The sequence below is a fragment of the Amblyomma americanum genome, chromosome 1, assembly GCF_052857255.1.
Source record: "Amblyomma americanum isolate KBUSLIRL-KWMA chromosome 1, ASM5285725v1, whole genome shotgun sequence".
NCBI lineage: Eukaryota > Metazoa > Arthropoda > Arachnida > Ixodida > Ixodidae > Amblyomma > Amblyomma americanum.
This window is the reverse complement of record NC_135497.1, coordinates 457826421-457844268: the sequence shown is the minus strand read 5'-3', so window position 1 is coordinate 457844268 and position 17848 is coordinate 457826421. Positions and strand designations below refer to the sequence as shown.

The window sequence follows — 17848 nt, the reverse complement described above, 5'->3', positions numbered from 1 at the left end:
GGGTGCCGCGGTGACATTCGAGGCCTTCCTGCCCATCAATAAAACATTTCGTGATGGACTGCACACGCATTTAACCACAGTACCTCGTCCGCACCTGTCACAAAGTGATTCCCGCACAGTCTTGACGGTGCCCAATGGCGGCCACGATCGCCGAGCCGGCGAACGGCTTTTATCCACGCTTCGCGTCGAAGGCGGTCCCGGGAAGCGTTCGGAAAGCGAAAAAATCCGAGTTTGCTTCCCTTTACATATTGGGCAATGCAGTCGTATGCAACACATGTCGTAGGCATTGTCAAATGCGTCGCACTGAACGCCCGACGGCTGCAGCAACGCACCCCGCGTAGGAAGCCGGTTTGTTTACACTTCCACGGCCGGTCTCGAGTGGCGCGCGACCCTTCCAATATGTTTCGCGACACCGCCGCCAGGGGATGGGTGCATTCGCAGTCGCGTCGTGAAAAAAGCGGATTGTCGCCATGTGGCGCTGGATAAGGGAGACAAAGTACCGTGCGGTGGTGGTAATTTCATGCGGCTCAGTTTGTAGAATGCGGTGATTTGATGATATGTGTTAAGGACCGATGGGGCCTCTTGCTCAGGGTTGGGTGCCTGATCGTCCGGCGTCCGGGAGGAGAGTTCTCGGGCCAGCGCATGAACGCGCTCGGGTCGAGGCATGCCCAGGGATCCACGACGGAGTAACCGTTCGGTCGAGAGAGGTGGCTGTGGCAAGAATACGTTGTGCGGCCGGCGTCGCCACGCCCTTTAGGTAGTGGTGGTATGCGGCCTGGGAATCTGTGCAAATTTCGGTTATGTTTTTGTCAATGATGGAGTGGGCCAGCGCAAGTGCTGTGGCGGCTCCTTCCGCCTCTGCAGGAGAATTATTCCGGATAGTGGCGGTGCCCCCCCTTCCCCCCCCCCCCCCCACCCCCCAGTGCGGTCTTCATAGGCTGCGACTGCCGTGAAGAATCCTACTTTAGAATTTTCTGCCACGTCGACATAAAGGATATCGGAGTGGTTGCTGTATGTTTTGGTGTAACAGTTAGCTCGAGCCTGCCGCCTACCCTGATGGAGGCTAACTTTCATATTGCGCGGTAGAACCTTCTGATATATGTGATCCTGCGTGCGCAGAGAAATAATGTAAGGTGTAGGACTTGTTGGGGTGGGAATGAGTGGATTGAGACGGAGCTGTCGCAGTAGGCGTTGTCCTGTTTCCGTGCGACTCAGGCGGACTAATTGGTTGGCGCGTTGAGCCTCTATAAATTCGATCATGGTATTGTGGGTACCAGTGGCCAGGAGGCGTTTCGTGCTAACCGTCTGTGGAAGACGTAGGGTGGAGGTGACAGCCGTGCGTATTAGGATGTCTGCCTGTTGTGTTTGGCGCTGAGTGAGTATGTGGTATGGGAGGCGGTATGCAATGCGGCTGATGATTAATGCATTGGTCATATTGAGGGTCTCGCGTTCGGACAGCTCATGATTGCGTACTGCCACCCGCTTGATTAGTGCAGCCACCTGTTTAGTCTGTCTTTGCAAGAGCTGAAGGGTGGCGGTAGCATCGAGTTTGTTGTTAATGAGAAGGCCGAGAATCTTCACCTGAGACACAATGGGCACTAGATTCCCTTACATGTGCAGTTCAATGGGGGGTCACTGGGCAGGGGTTTCAGTTGCATGAGTTCCGATTTTTTTGGAGAGCAACGGAGGCCTGTGTTGGATAATTGGGTGGTGGTGATGTCTATGGCAGATTGGAGGATATCCTGGGCTGTTCCAATAGATCCTCCCGTTGTCCAGAGGGTTATATCATCGGCGTATATGGCTGTGTGGAGCCCTGGGATAGCAGCAAGGGCCTTTGCCAGTGGCGCTAGGGCAAAGTTAAACAGTAAATGTGATAGGACCGCCCGTTGTGGTGTTCCCCGGTTAGGCAGGGGGAATGGCTGGGAGGCGACATCCCCAAGATAGAGTTTTGCCGTGCGTCCCTGAAGGAAAGCCCGAAGATAATGCCATATGCGGGTGCCACAGCCGGTGGTGGCTAATGTTGTCAGGATATGGCCATGGCTTAGTGTATCGAATGCCTTATGAATATCCAGGGCCAGTACTGCTCGCGTAGCGGCTGTACGGCGCTTAGTGTAAAAGAGAGACTCTTTAAGGGCGAGAAGTACGTCTTGCGCCGAGATGTTTGGACGGAAGCCAAATTGAACGTTGGAGAGAAAGCATGTTGTTTCTAGGAACGGTTGCAGGCGATTGAGAATGACATGCTCGAAGAGCTTGCCGACACAGCTCATTAAGGAGATGGGGCGCAAATTTTGAAGGGTGAAGGGTTTGCCCGGTTTGGGTATAAATCGCATGCTGGCATGAGTCCAGGCTTACGGGAGCGTCTCAGCGTGCTAGTTGTTATTAAATATCTCCGTGAGTTCCTGAAGCGAGACCGTCCAGATTGAGTAGTGCCTTGTACGTTATGCCATACGGCCCCGGCGCCGTAGAGCGGTGAATACTAAAGAGTGCTCGGCGGACTTCGGTTAAGGTAATGTCGGCATCAAGTTCCGGGTTAAGTGGAGGTAGATTGGGTGGATGTGCTGACTGAAGGGATGGCGGTATATAAGTGTTCCGTAGTTGGGCAATTACGCCTGTGTCCTTTTGAAGATCTAGTTGTATAGACGTTGTGTGCTTGCTTGTGTCTCAGATTTGGTGGTTTCTGGATATAAGAGAGCGTGTAGGGGTGACCACGTGCGTTTAGTGCTTAATGTACCCTTGAGGTCGTTACAAAAGGTTGCCCAGTTCGCGCGGGCTAGGTTGTTCGCGTATTCTTCTGCCTCACGAGTGAGAGCGGCTATGCTGAGTCTCAATTTACGATTGTGTCGCTGGTGACGCCAGCGCTTGGGAAGTCCCTGTCGGGCCTCCCATAGATGAGCCAGATGCGGATCAACCTGCGGTGCCGCAGGGGTGTTTTTAATGCGTTTGCTGTTCGCCTGGATAGCCTCCACCAGACGGTCTGTCCAGTCGGTGACAGCACGGGGTTCGGTAGAATCAGCTGCCAAGTATGAGCGCAATTTATCCCAGTCAGTGAGGAGCTGTGAACGAGGGCTGAAAATCTTGGCATCGTAAGCAATAGTAGTGGAGACTGGAAAGTGGTCACTACCAAGGCTTTCTTGGAGCACCATGTGAGATTTAACGATTATGTTCGGTGTGGCCCATGTGAGATCGGGTGTGGTGTCGCGGGTGATACTCTTGCCAATGCGAGTGGGTGCGGTGGGGTTTGTGATCAGGCCAAGGTTGTAATCAGCCATTGCGGTAGAAATGACGTTACCTTCGTGGGTACCCGAGGTGTATCCCCAGTGTGTGTGGCGTGCATTAAAATCACCCACCACAAGGAGCTTTGAGGAACGAAAGGAGCCCAGGATGCCCGGAATAACTCTGCCTTTATCTTTGGGATTGCTGTATATGTTAAGAATAGTGAGGCCATATGTGTGCTCGGGTGAGCTGAGCTCTATCGCGCTATACTGAGTGTCCGTGCTTTCTGGCGTGTTTGTCGGTGTGCGGTCTAGCACCGGCATGGATGCGAGTGTCAAGATTGCCGTACGTGGCGTAAGGACTGCCGTGCGATAACTGCGGATATGAATGCGATTTGTTTCCGTCACTTGCAGAGAGGTGACATGGGGGGGAATTAGGGGACTGGCGTCGCCGCCATCTTTTTTGCGTGCTATTTTTATGTGCCATGTTGCTGGTCTGGAGATACTGGATCAGGACAGGCAGCGTGTTGAACTGCGCGCAGTTTGCGAGGCAATTCCTCATGAGGTACAAGTTCGAAAAGCTTACTGATGCCGGCTTAATGTTTTTCCAAGCGTGTGTTGATCATAGCTTCTATCCTGTCCGTCATGGACTGTATCAGCTGTGCCTGGACTTCTATGAGCTGTTGGTGCATCGCTCCGTGTTGTTCAGCAGCTATAGTGTTTATTATGATAGTGATTTGTGAACGAAATTCAGCGGAACGTATGTCTTGCTTTGCCGCCTCTTGAGGCGGAATAGGAATCCCTTCCCTTACGGCGCGGTTCAGGTGTCCAACGATATATGAGACAGATACCGCGCGCCTTTTCCTTTCCCCAAAAACCGATTATTATTATTATTATTATTATTATTATTATTTAAATTATTCCGAAACCTTCCGCTTCGGCATTAACAGCGTCCCTCACATCCTGCGCAGCGTCTCGAAATGTGCACGCACAAAACGTGCTTCAGTCCAGCTATGCAATGCAAATTCGGCTTATGAAGCAGCACATTTCATGAGAATAATGATGCGAGTTGGTGAAACACTAGTTTATGATAAAGATCTATTCCTTGACACTAGTGGAAAACGCACGATAAGCAAAACGGGCTCATTTTCGCTCCAGTGGCAAAAGTTAGCCTACGCGATGCGCTCATTTTGGTTGCGCTCCTTACCGCGCCTATGCCGTTCGCGCCGCCGCACGGCATCGGCGCGCTGCGGGGCCATGTTTCCCCGGTCGCTTTTCACACCTTTCCAATCTAGACACCTTATCTTGGGTTTGCATCTTTTCCCTTTTAGCTTTACTCCCACCTTAGCTAGCTCTAGCTCCAGTAATCGAGTTAATCTGGTATAAGTCCATTCTGTTTCACTATCCTCAAAAATTACTTTCTCGATTTGTTTGGCTGCTACTTCCAATTGTTTTTCTGAGTAAAAATTTCCCCCTGATTGTTTATCTTGATTCAGGAAAAGGCGCAGCAGCGCCCCTGGCGGCCGTCAGTGTCAACTCGCTTCAGCCGAGCTGGCCCCAGCAGCCACCGGTCGCGCCACTAGAAAGTATTCTAGTTCACTATATCCCCCACTGTGGGTATGTGCCATCATCTTTTCAGACAACAACAACAACAACTAGACGCGGTGCTGCTGCGACGAACGCCTGGGGCGCGATTACGGATCAGTCTCAATCGAAATTGTCTCAAAAAGTATATCATTTGGCTCTCTCCTATTGGTCGGCGGCCATTTTGATTTTTTTCGTCACTGACTGACGTCGTAAATGGCGCAGAAGTGGTGACGTTGGCCATCTAATTATGCGAGCAGATTGAGACGATTTTTTGAGACTGGAAAAAGTAGTATCAACACGTTTGAGACAGAAAATGGCGGCTGTTTACATCGTCGTATACGCGGGTGACCGCGCGAGCAACGGTGTCGGAGGGTGCATGAAGACGACTTTGACGCGCGGGAGAGTTATTTCGAGGAGACTGCGCAGTGTCTGTGCGACGAACTCGCCGTTGAACTGGGAGGTGCGCGGGTGAGTGCGCTGTCAGTGGAGCGGCAGTGCTGTGCGCGCTGCGCTTCTTCGCCTCCGGTGGGTTTCAAGGCGCCGTTGGAAATGAAGAAAACGTCGGCGCAGCCCAACCGACTGTGAACAAGCCTTTGCGGCGGGCAGCGGAGACCAATGCCAACGTTGGGTAACAGAAGGGGGGTGTTCGCTTTCCGAGGAGACCCGAGGGGAAGGCGGCGGCGAAGGAGGGCGTCCTTTGCCTAAACGTTCGCCGCGGCAGCATCTCCGGCGTCGTCGGGTGTGTCGATTGGGCACTCATCACTATCAAGGAGTCTGGGGGCAGTGCTGCGAACGAGCCGCAAGCGGTTCTACGCTGCGGACGTAATAGTGAGTATACCTCGGCCACTGTTTTTGACCGCATGAGTTCAAGGGCCGAGGCAAGGCTGGCGTTGCATATGTCTCCTCGCCCACCGTCGCCTCTCCTCCTCTCCACTCCTCTCCTTCGTTTCACTCACCCCTTGGCCAGACAGCACCTCTCCTCCTCTACATCGTTTCGGGGGGACAGCGGCGCTTCCTACCCTTCCGTCCTCCTCTCCACCACCCATCCCCTCGGGACCCGCCATACCCCATCGTATCTCCAGCTGCATGCTAGTTCGGCTGCCGCTTTCAGGGTGAAGAAACCGCTACCGGCGGGGACATGTTGGGTCTCACCCTCCCGTTCAGTTGCATTGAACCTGATCGCAAAGGCGTTTCGCAATAAGGCAGCCGTGTTATTTATGCGCTCTTGTGGGTAAGCGCGTATGTGAAGCTCTCGTCGCAGCTTTTTGTTGAGCTCATTTGTTCAGTCACGATATTGATTTTTCGCTCTTTCTCTCTTGTGGTGCGATGTTGTTGCATCCAGATGTTGATGTGGAGTGGTAGAGGGCGGGTCTCGTGAGTGACCCGGGGGACGTACATAGCGACCGGTGAGTTTGAGACAGGCGTGCAGGTCTTCTGATGTTGGCACTTGGACAGCCTTTCTTCAAAAAGTTATTTATTACTGTAAATACAAAACTGATTTACATATGCCGAAATGTTTCGGCCTCTTCGCTTTAACAAACAAACAAAAAAACTTAACTCCAAACTCTCGCGACTCCGGGCCACCGTCATATGCAACGCCAGACAGGCTCTGTGATACGGCCCATGTCGGCGAACTTCGGGTCCTTGCGGATGGCAGACATCCTTCGGAAGAAGTACTTGCAACTGGGCTTGTTGGTGTCTTTCACGAATTCTTCGGAAGGACACGCGCTCGCGAAAGAAAGCCGACCAACACGAAACAGCCTAAAGTGACTCCGGTGGGAACACTTCCAGGTTTTGCGTACGTCGTGGTAAAGAGTGAGGAGGGCCGCCGAAGGGGAGCAGGGGAACGCGCCGACAAAGGGGACAGGCTCTCAGAGCGGCGTCGTCCTTTCTGACCCAGCATTAAGTGCCGCTCAGTACTGGGCTGCACTCAATCTAGGTTCATAATCACGATTGTTAATGAGTTTGTTTTACTATGGTGAAATTTATTTGGTCTTGCGGGAGACCTGGCGCCGACAGTCGGCCGACTGTTTTAGTCGGCGCAGTGTGACATAGAGCCAGACATCACGGCGACATGGTTTTCGCAGACCAAGTCGGCAGACTTGGCCTAGTTAGTGTGTGCGGGGAAGTTGGTTGGTGGTAGCCGGACAGATCGGTCGTGTGCGGCCGGTGGTGGTCCCGGGGTCACGGAGTTGGAGAAACGAGTTGCTTGAGCGGCGGCCGGGCGAGTTGGCTGTGTAGTGGCCGACGGTGGCCCGGAGTCGCGAGAGTTTGGAGTTTAGTTTTTTTGTTTGTTTGTTAAAGCGAAGAGGCCGAAACATTTCGGCATATGTAAATCAGTTTTGTATTTACAGTAATAAATAACTTTTTGAAGAAAGGCTGTCCAAGTGCCAACATCAGAAGACCTGCACGCCTGTCTCAAACTCACCGGTCGCTATGTACGTCCCCCGGGTCACTCACGAGACCCGCCCTCTACCACTCCACATCAACATCTGGATGCAACAACATCGCACCACAAGAGAGAAAGAGCGAAAAATCAATATCGTGACTGAACAAATGAGCTCAACAAAAAGCTGCGACGAGAGCTTCACATACGCGCTTACCCACAAGAGCGCATAAATAACACGGCTGCCTTATTGCGAAACGCCTTTGCGATCAGGTTCAATGCAACTGAACGGGAGGGTGAGACCCAACATGTCCCCGCCGGTAGCGGTTTCTTCACCCTGAAAGCGGCAGCCGAACTAGCATGCAGCTGGAGATACGATGGGGTATGGCGGGTCCCGAGGGGATGGGTGGTGGAGAGGAGGACGGAAGGGTAGGAAGCGCCGCTGTCCCCCCGAAACGATGTAGAGGAGGAGAGGTGCTGTCTGGCCAAGGGGTGAGTGAAACGAAGGAGAGGAGTGGAGAGGAGGAGAGGCGACGGTGGGCGAGGAGACATATGCAACGCCAGCCTTGCCTCGGCCGCAGGGCCGCCACAGAGGCAGGCCGTGTCGGCTCTCATTTCCCGCACCGAGATTGCAAGCTATCAGCAGCTGCACCTGTCTGTCGGCAGTTGCTTCTATGTGATGATTCATGGTTTTCTGGTATTTTCTAAACAAAATAAACAGAACCACACGTCACTCGGCGATCGATAGGCGCCGACCGAGAACACAGACTAAAGTTGTCTTCGTCGATTTTCGAGCCGAGCGCTGCTTGTAAGTTGATCTCAGCAGGCCCGTAGCATTCACTGCCTTCAATCAGATTTTTCTGCACACCTCAGACATCCGCGAAGTGCCTTGATTTTAGACGACACGCGAAAAATCGGGAACTAGCCGTGGAATCAGCTGTTTTCTTGCACGCCGCCATGTTCACGCGATACCACTGCCAGCGCGCCCTCATGGCAAAAGAAGTTAACCTGCAGCAAATTTCATTGCAAAACTGAGAATGCTTCTAATTTTCCCTCGTGTTCTGGAGATTGCAACACAGTTTACTACCAAAATAAAACGTTGCTTGTATTCTTCATTGCGTTTTTGTTCATTTTCAGACTAACATGTTCACGCTATACCGCTGACAGCACACCTTCGCGGCAAAAAAAGTGACTGAACAGCAAACTTAATTGCAAAAATGAAAACACTGCTTTTTTTGCTTGGTGCTATTGGGTTTGAAATACAGTTACTTAGCAAAATAAAACATTACTCGTTTTTATTCACTGCGTTTTAACTGCAAAACATTAGTCTACGGTCCCTTGTCGTGCGATTAGTGGTTTCGGGGCGGAGCCCACCGCCTCCTTGCTCCGCATTGGCCGATTCGGCGGTCGGCATTTCTCGGTGTCGTCATTTTGACGTCACTGTCTCAATATTGAGACAGTTTTTTGAGACTGATCCGTAATCGCGCCCCTGGTATTTCGTTCTGTGGGTGCTGCATGAATGTACCAGGTAGGCATGAAGGCATCGTTATTTTCCTCTTAAGTGCCGGTAAATGATTTTTCTGTCGTTTCGGGGCACCACCGCTGAGGGCGCTAAGGTCGCGTCGTGCGCATACCTTTCTCGGTTCAAGATCACGACGTCGTGCGCACAGAGTCTTTCTAAAATCGCACCCCGTGTGACGTCGCATGTGACGTCGCGACTACGTGAGGAGGGAAAAGGCAGGGGAAATCGACCGGGGAAAACGAAAAACCGTGGCCCATCCCAGAAGCCTCCTCAGATCTGCGGGAGATTTTTGAATCCTCTTTGGTGCTGTATGCTGTGGCGGCCTGTTTATTTTCGTGTTTCCGTGACTACTTGTTTGCGCTGAGTCCTCTACCTCGATCCTCCTCACGTGCTTTTGTTCCATTTCGCTGCTTGCCACGCGCATGCTGCCGTCAACGCGCCGAGGAAGGCCGCGATGAGTGCGCCAGAGGCCGGAGAAAATGAGCCTGGTGTCAAAGTGAAGCCGGGAATACCATGGCCCGCACGGACGACGGAGGAGGATGTACTACCACGCGAGACCAGCAGGCGACCAACCAGAGCAGGCGTGAGTCTTTGCACGCGGGTCAAACTCGTGCCCCTTTTCGTGTAATTTTTGCCAAGACGCTAGATCATGCACGGTCACAGTCTGTGGGGCACTTGCTCACAATTAAGAGTGGTCAACCTGCACAACTGCTAATTAGCAGTATGGATTGCGTTAGGGTGCACAGCTCCTGTCGTCAGCTTTTATTCGGCAGTAATCGCATGAGGTTCAGCCTGGAGTCGGCTGCGAGTGAAATCGGCCGCGAGCGGACGGGGCCTTCTCGCGCAATTTGGCAACTCCAGAAGCGGTGGGCCAAACTCGGAGGGAGGCGTGAAAACCACAGAATGCTTTACGGCTTTTGAACAAGCCAGCTCAGTTGCTAGGCACGTAGTATGGGTTTCCACATGGAGAGGCCAGCCTGAAACATTTCACATGGATGGCACAGAGGGTAGGACATGACACGTTGCTGATTTTCAGCTTAAATGAAGATAGGCGAGGCCAACGAACAGCACTCTTGGAATGGTGGAAGTAATGGGCGACAGTGAGCAAGTGTGAACAATAGACATGGTCAGGCAATAGTTCAATAAAAGAATAAAAGCACAAGATAAAACTTGAAGTGTAAGTGCGTCTACAGTGTTCTGGCTACCCTGGTGAACATAATCTTTACACACGCTCATGGCCAAGACAAGCTTAGCTGAGGAACAGCTTTTCTCTTGCTGAGCAGGGAAGAGGTGCTGGGTTGATTGATGCAAGTATCTCCTTCTTTTTGTGGATGACAACTGTCTCAAATAATCTGTCTGGTCTCCTGACAAGACAAACCTTTCTGAAAGGCTGTCTTCTTTCTTCTCGAGGATGTCCAAGCGGGCAGAACACATTTATTGGTGACAGTGGAAAGCCAAGCAGCCTGATGTGGCTGTTGTCTATGATGGGGTTACATATTCCCTGGCTCTTTCTCTGATACCTCTTGCCAGTTTGTCCATACGTACCTTGCACTGTCGTTGCAGCACACGCCGTGCTGGCGAACCAGGAAAGTTGTGAGAAGGTGCACATTTCTTTAATACAGTTATCACCACCAGCTCCAGCATGCATGGAGGAAAGTATATGGTTCCCTATCATGGCCCCCGTGATGTCATATGCGAACCGTCTATATGAGATTTGCCTCGTGTTAATCGATTAGTATAGATGACATGCCTGCAGGCTGCATATCTCATCTTGTGATTCTTTGCACAGCTGATCTGTATCTACTTATTGTTCACTTGTAAACATGTTTGGTAATCTTTTCTGGAGTTGAGCTTGATAATTTCACTCTTTCTCGGTGCGGTCTGAAATCCATTGTAGGTTAGTCATGAATGTAAGGCACGACCGCAGTGTTCTCGCTGGTGTAGGCTTCTTTCGTTGTTTCAGCTTTCTTGTATTTCATGCTGCGAAGTGTCACTTGCCAATATCAGAATTTCCTGGGGTTAGCAGCGGTCCTGTGATCTTGTCATTTTATGCGTGTAACTCATTTCCATTTGGTGTGAGCATGATCTCCTAAGCTGCGATTTCAAGGTCATGCTGACAAGTGCCCTCCTGGCATTCTTCGAATAACCCGAGTCAATGGGCTTATAATGTCAGCAGTCACACTCGTTATTGAAAACCAGGCGGAAGAGTGATTTCATTGTTGTCTTGTTGTCTGATTTCATTGTTGGCACCATACATTTTCATCAAAAAGTGCTGACTACCAGGAACATTCTGGCACAAGAAGTTGTACACAAGCTCTGTGTGTAAATGAGTAGACTCTGTACATTTGGCTTGTCGTGAAATCGTGACCATGAGCGTAAAAGGGTTACAGCAACCACTTCTGGCTGCTAGCAACTGGGTAATCTGAATGCAGCAGTACCAGAAAGGCACTCTCACCAACTGCAGTGTTGCTGCTATACAATGTTCTCATGCAGCCCAGAGTGGCGTCATGTCCTGCCGAGGATGTGCCTTCATTGAGCACCTCATCTGGGGACCAAGCACTGGTAGGTGGCAGCTGTGCCTTTGTATCATTTGCACATTAACCACTTTGTGGTTTCACCTCACCATACAGTTTTTGTCGCTGCATACAAACGTCTTGACATAGTGTGCCCCTGAGCAAGTTTCTTTCTGAAACAAGGCTTGCTGTAGGTTCCGTACAGTCAAGTTTGGGCTCGTTCAGCGCCACCTATCACAGCTTTCACGAAGCTGTGGGGTGGGGGGGGAGCGGAAGTGCAGCGTGCTGTAGCACGCTTTCAGATGCTCTCACGGCAATGCAACGATGGCGAGTACTAGCGGAAATGACCTAAGAAATTCCTGGAAGCAAAATACACAACTGCCGGTTGTGCTGTGTCCAGAATTATCACAGCCAGGTAGGAAGCTTGGCTTCAAAATGTGCAAGTTTTTGGGTAGGCTGCACGACTGAGAAGAGGATTGTAGCAGTCCGGAGAGTCAAAATCCTCTGTCACGTTCAACGTCAGTTGTAGTGGCGTGCATTTAAAGCTACATTTTCAAATTACGTACACGTTACAGCTCCTGCGGCGTGCATTTAGAATTTTGATAGCGCTAGATCTACTTTCTAATTGCATCTTACCGCACGTTTGGCGTTTGTGCGGCTTCTCGCCGCGCTTTAGTTTTTTGACGTTTGTGATCATCTGAAACAAGTACATACTGTTGGAATAAGAAGTTAAGGGAATGTGAGGGGGGTGGGAATTATTTCGGCATTGTCACGCAAGCCTGAAATGAATGAATCTATGATGCTATATGTACTTCCACTGGTAAAGTGGCTTGGTTGAGAGGTAGCTCTACAACTTTTTTTTTTATTCGTGAATTCTCATCCCGTAAGCTTTGCAGCCAGTAGCACGTACTAATGTCCACAAAATTTTTCTGGACATTGAAATCATGAAAAAGCTGGATTTCCTCGGCTGCTGGAGGAGCGGCCAGGCATTGAGGGCTACACTGTGCACGTCGTGCAGGGAAATGCAAAGAACGTGCTCCAGTATGTGCCTGCATGCTTAGATCGAGTGCCAAAGAATCAGTCTTTCTTTACGATCTCCATGTCCCATAAACTTTTGTGTTTGCCTGTGTTCTGTGGTATGCGTATACCTTGCCATAGTGCAATTTAGCTGTTGTCAATTTATTTTATCTTATATTATATTCAGAGTGATGGCTGCAAATTTGTGCTTAATTAGTCAACAAGCATCTACACTAAACACTTCGCAAACCTATACAAAAAACTGCAGTTGAAACGCATGCAAATTACTCTAGTTAGCCGAGTCTATGCAACCAAGAGGCCTTCAAGAGATGCAAGGTATCTGACGTGCTTAATACGCCATAATTGTCCCATAACAACCATGGTTAGCACTACTCACTGGAGTCCTACGTTCTACTGATGCCAAAGAGTGAATTTCCATAAGATGATATAACACAACTGAATTAAGCCGTTCAGAGCGGCGGGAATGATGTATTGCTACTAGCCTTTAATGGGCATAAAACCAGAAAAAGCCACTAGTGACATTGAAAAGTGCAGCGCATGATGCTACACAAGAACACGACCGGCGGTCGTATACAAAACACGACGACGTCTTCAGAGTAGGTAGCACGGCCAGCGCGTTCGCTTTCCCAGTATTGTCGTACCTGCCACAGCGGTGCAGCTCCACAGCGCACTTCGGCCACTGTACGGAGCCTATAGTCGGATACCACTCAAGAATGAAACTGCTTTTCTCTGCCAAAGGACTCCCCTTCCAGCCAATGGCGTCGGCCGATTGTCATGAAGCTGCTAGTGTTTCAATGCAGGTAGCAGCGCGAGAATGCAGGGAGGGGACTATGGAGTGAGAGGAGTACACCTTTTAACTGCCACTCCCTGCATTTTCACGGTAGCAGGCTCACGAGAATCAGCGAACACCATTGGATGGAAGGGGGTCCCTTGATGGGGAAAAGCTGCTTCTTTCTTTAGTAGTATTAGACTATAGCATGCTTTGCCAGCAGCTTATTTCTTGTCGTGATTGGAAGCCACAGATTGGCAGCTATGAGTTTGTTTGAGGCGACCCAGTATCGTAGCTCGTTGGCTGTAGTGCTTGTCTGCTGAGCCCATAGTCATGAAGTCGTGAGATTACATCCCGGCCATGGTAGCTGCATTTTGATGGGTGCAAAATGCAACTGTGCCCGTGTGTTGCACAGCACTCATGCATGTTAAAAAACCACAGGTGATGGAAAATAATCTAGAGCCCTCCACTACGACGCTCCTCATGGCTCTGGTGCAGCTTCGGGATGTTAAATTCCACGTACTGTGCTGGCAAGTTCTGGGTGTACTGTGAGGAGTGACTGCCTCCTGTGCAAAGAAAATACCAGCTGTTGTGTTCTCTCATTTAATTTCGTGAAGTAGTTCGAGCTATGTTTGAATCAGCTTTTCAATGACTAGTGACAAAAATTGCCATGCTATCAAGGCTGATCCAGATTTTGCAGCGGTATGCTTTACCGCTGCCTACCATGGTAAATGATAAAAGTGCAGCCCTGGTAAAATTGTACAGCTGATGTTGAAGTGCTCGTCATCTTGGGTTATTGTCCGGTAATATTTTGTTTGCTTTCTTAGTATTGACTGGCCCAGGTCCAATGAAGGTACTGCACCAAGACTGCGCATACTTCACTCATTTGTTAGAGCTGCGTGAATTTCATACATAACAAATTAAAGAACAAATGGCAGGAAGAGTGGGATAGTGAACTGAAAAACAAACTACACTTCATAAAGCCCACCTTGGGGGAGTGGAAGTCATGCAGACACCAGAAACGCTTCACTGAAGTAATCTTATGTCGCCTTCGCATAGGACACACACACTTGACACACAACTGCTTACTTACAAAAGAAGCCAAACCCGTTTGTGGAAGATGCGGCGACGAGTTCACACTAAACCATATCTTATTTACATGTTCAAACCTAGAAAAGCTAAGAAAGAAGTATTTTAGTCAATTTTATAATCAATGCATTGCATTTCACCCAGCACTATTCTTGAATGATAATGCAATTGTTGACATTTCTTATGTTTTTAACTTTTTACGAGAGGTTGGTTGTCTTAATGAACTTTGAATGCCTTACTTTTATGTGATACACCCGCAGCCACTTCTCATTCCTGAGAAGAATGCTGAGGTGTGTATTTCAATGGTGGGGGGCCTCGACATCCTTCCTCTGCAAAGGATGGCCGCTGAGGTTACCTGACCTTTTTTAAATCTTTTACCATTGGCCATTTCAAAAAATTATGCCTTTTACCTTCACTAGATGGTGTGAACTAACATTTTAGGTCCTTTACACCACCGCTTCATTTCTGTCATATAAAATCCGGCGCAAGACAATTTTTTATACCTTACGTTTGGCGCATGATGGCCTTAGCCGCCTATGTGCCATAAAACCCAACACAACATAACACATTTGTTAGAGCGTGATGATTATTGTTTTGTGATTTTATAAATGCTTTCTCATGTGCTAAATGTCCAGTAGACTGCATGATCTAGTGAAGACTAAATCTATGCATGTGTTCCTCAAGGTATTTGTGGGGTAGTATGCAGAAAAGTTGCACTTGTCATGAAATTGTGAATTTGTCTTGAGACATCAAGTTAACGTGTTTATCGATGCTGGCAATCAATGGTCTCCTCAATTTGGCTGCACTTTCTGCACTAGTTCACAAAAGTGCCGTGGCAGTGTAGCACCATTTCTTGTAATGTGAGTGTAACTTGACAGTAGCACTCTCGGTGCAGCTGGTGCAGCGGCCATATCGAGCAAAAACAGAAAGGTTCATCTGCTGCGGCCATGTGTTATTGTTTGTAACGTGCTTTGACATGTGCAGGGATTGTGCTAGTTGTACTGAATGCTGTGCATTTGATCGAAGTGGCGTATCTCATGGCAGTCATGAAGCTTGTAAATTTCGACACTGGTGAGGAATTTGACTTTGCACTTTTTGTTGTGTTGTGCGAAGTGGCGCGTGTCTACCGTCCCTGAGTCAATAAATACTTTTGGAGAGGTAACAACACTTGGACTTTGGTTTCAGCAAGCTATTAATCAGACTGTTACGTGAAACCTTTGGCAGTTTGTGTGTGTGGTTCAGGCTGTCGCCATGCTATCAGAAAAGTGTGCCATTGTCTGGCAGTTACAGCAGAAGAGTTGCCTGATAATTTCGAGCTTTGACTTATTTGAACTGCACAACTTGTGTTTACTGTTGGCGGACGGTGGCGGGGGAGAGAGCGTTAGACTGACTGGCAGGCAAAGGCATGACCTGAGTGGCGATCACAGAGACAGTAGGTACTGTAAGTGGAGGTGCGGCTGATGCTGCCACATGCTGAATACTAATGTGGAGGCCATCTAGACAAAAATGCATGCATTTTGTGAAGAGCTTTGAAAAAAATTTGCTGTAGGAAACTTGCTGATATGTATGTCATTGGATTCTCTTGATACCAAGGAATGCAATAAGGGTAAAATTGTCCTCCTGCCTATCATAGAACTTAAGTAATAGGGTTTTGAAGTTGTCACTTCAGAAATGTACAGAAAAGTGTGCATTCTAGTTCCTGAAGTGGCAGCTTCAATGCCCTATAACTCAAGTTCTATGTTAGCCATGATGATAATTTTACCTTTATTGCATTCTTTGGTAACAAGAGAACCCAATGGTTCACATTTCAGCGAGTTTCCCACAGCAAATTTTTTTCAAAGCTCTTTGCAAGATACTTGCATAAATTACATAAGTGCGCAAGAAATTGTTTTACATGAAATTAAATTACATATTTAGAATCAGCGTGCAAAAATCTATGTTCCCTGAAGATTTCATAATTGACTAGAGGAAGAAAGTTTTGTTTTCAAGAGCAGGCACTTCCCTTAAAGGGAAGATGAAATGGGTTTTTGAGAAATCGAGGTCATTCGAGAATACGAATCTATAAGCCTTCCAGGTAAAGCATGCAAAGTAGTTTTGCGCTAGCATTTAAATTGGTGATGTAATCACTGATTAAAACTGCAATGATGCTCAGGCTTCCCCTCGTTACGCTGGAGGAGTGCTGGAAGACTCGCGGTGGCATCGTTGTTGCCTCTACCTTCGTCTACATGCTGCCGTGTGTCTTCAAATGTCCAAACAGTGCTTTGTGAGCTTCACCTTAGACGGCATTCGTTTTCTTCCTTGGAACAATCGCTTCTTCGCTGGAAACATTCAGCCTCCGTTTGCGACGTCATCATTGCAGCCTCTGCCTTTCGCTGTGCACTGCAGAGAAGCCTGAATGCCGACGCCGTTTTAGTCGGCGATTACAGTACCATTTCAAATGCTAGCGCTAAAGGATTTTGTACGCTTTACCTGCATGTTTCACATATTCGGCTCGTTAAAGCTCATTGAATTCTAAAACCTCTTCAATTGCCCTTCAAGGGGGGACCCTGGTCTTTGAAAAAATTTTTTTTAATAATGAAGTCATAATTGTGCAATCTTCAGGGAACATGTATTTTTGTGTGCTGGTTCTAAATATGTCATTTAATTTCATGTGAAAGGCATCCTTGTGCACTTGTGCAATATGTTATGTAATTTTTTGGGAGCGGTCTTAAGAAAGTTTGCTGCAGGGACCTTGCTGAAATGTATGCCATTTGATTTGTCTTGACATTAAGGAGTGCAGTAAGGGTAAAATTATCATCCTGTATGTTGTAGAAGTTGACTTATGGGGTTTTGAAGTCGCCGCTTCAGAAATGGGAAGTTGGTATCCCTGTTTCTGGAGTGGCAACTTAAAAACCTTATAACTCAAGTTCTATGAGAGGCGGAATGGTAATTTTACCCTTATTGCCCTCCTTGATGTCAAGACAAGCCAGTGACATGCATTTCAGCAAGTTCCCTGCAGCAAACTTTCTTGAAAGCTCTCTGCAGAAAATTGCATGACATCTCGCGTAAGTGCACAAGGACTTATTTTACATGAAATTAAATTACATATTTTGAGTCAGCATGTAAAATACATTTCCTAAAGATTGCTTAACTGTGATTTCATTAATAAAATGTTTTTTTCAAGACCAGGGTCCCCTCAAGCAAGGAGGTTGCAGTCATTGCACTAGAAACACCTTCCACTCTGTATATGCAATGTCTCATGATCTCAGTTAAGCATACTGGAAACACGGAAGAATGCTAACATTCACTTGCCTTACTGTTCATTGCTCACTACGTATTTAGAAAGGTAATCACTGATAGAAGTAGACTTGCTCAGAAAAGAGAGGTCAATGTCCTGCAGGTGAACTCCATTTAAATGCACCTTCTAAAAACGCAATTTAAAAGCCGCTACGGTGGCTCAGTGGTTATGGCGCTCGGCTGCTGACCCAAAAGATGCGGGTTCGATCCCGGCTGCGGCGGTTGAATTTTGATGGAGGCGAAATTCTAGAGGCCCGTGTATTATGCAATGTCAGTGCACGTTAAAGAACCCCAGTTGGTCGAAATTTCCGGAGCCCTCCACTATGCCATCTCTCATAGCCTGAGTCGCTTTGGGACGTTAAACCCCCATAAACTAAACTAAACTAAACACAGTTTAAATCATGCCAAAGGCGAGCAGCGTCAGTTGCACAGTGGAATAATCATCATTGTCATCGT

The 17848-nt window shown here is 48.5% G+C and overlaps 1 protein-coding gene across 3 annotated transcripts in view; it reads left to right on the top strand.

The window, feature by feature from the left end:
• The first annotated feature begins 4773 nt into the window (after positions 1 to 4773).
• LOC144116017 (uncharacterized) overlaps positions 4774 to 17848 on the top strand; it is a 142770-nt gene continuing 129695 nt past the window's right edge. Inside the window, exons 1-4 of one of the 3 annotated variants that reach the window (XM_077650678.1) lie at positions 4774 to 4899; positions 8679 to 8713; positions 9156 to 9290; positions 11201 to 11269. In XM_077650678.1, the coding sequence (XP_077506804.1) occupies positions 8705 to 8713; positions 9156 to 9290; positions 11201 to 11269 (213 nt within the window). In that variant the 5' untranslated portion in view covers positions 4774 to 4899; positions 8679 to 8704. Of the gene's footprint in view, positions 4900 to 8678; positions 8714 to 8825; positions 9291 to 11200; positions 11270 to 17848 lie in introns of those variants that run through there. The other 2 variants (XM_077650676.1, XM_077650677.1) reach the window with 2 other exon arrangements.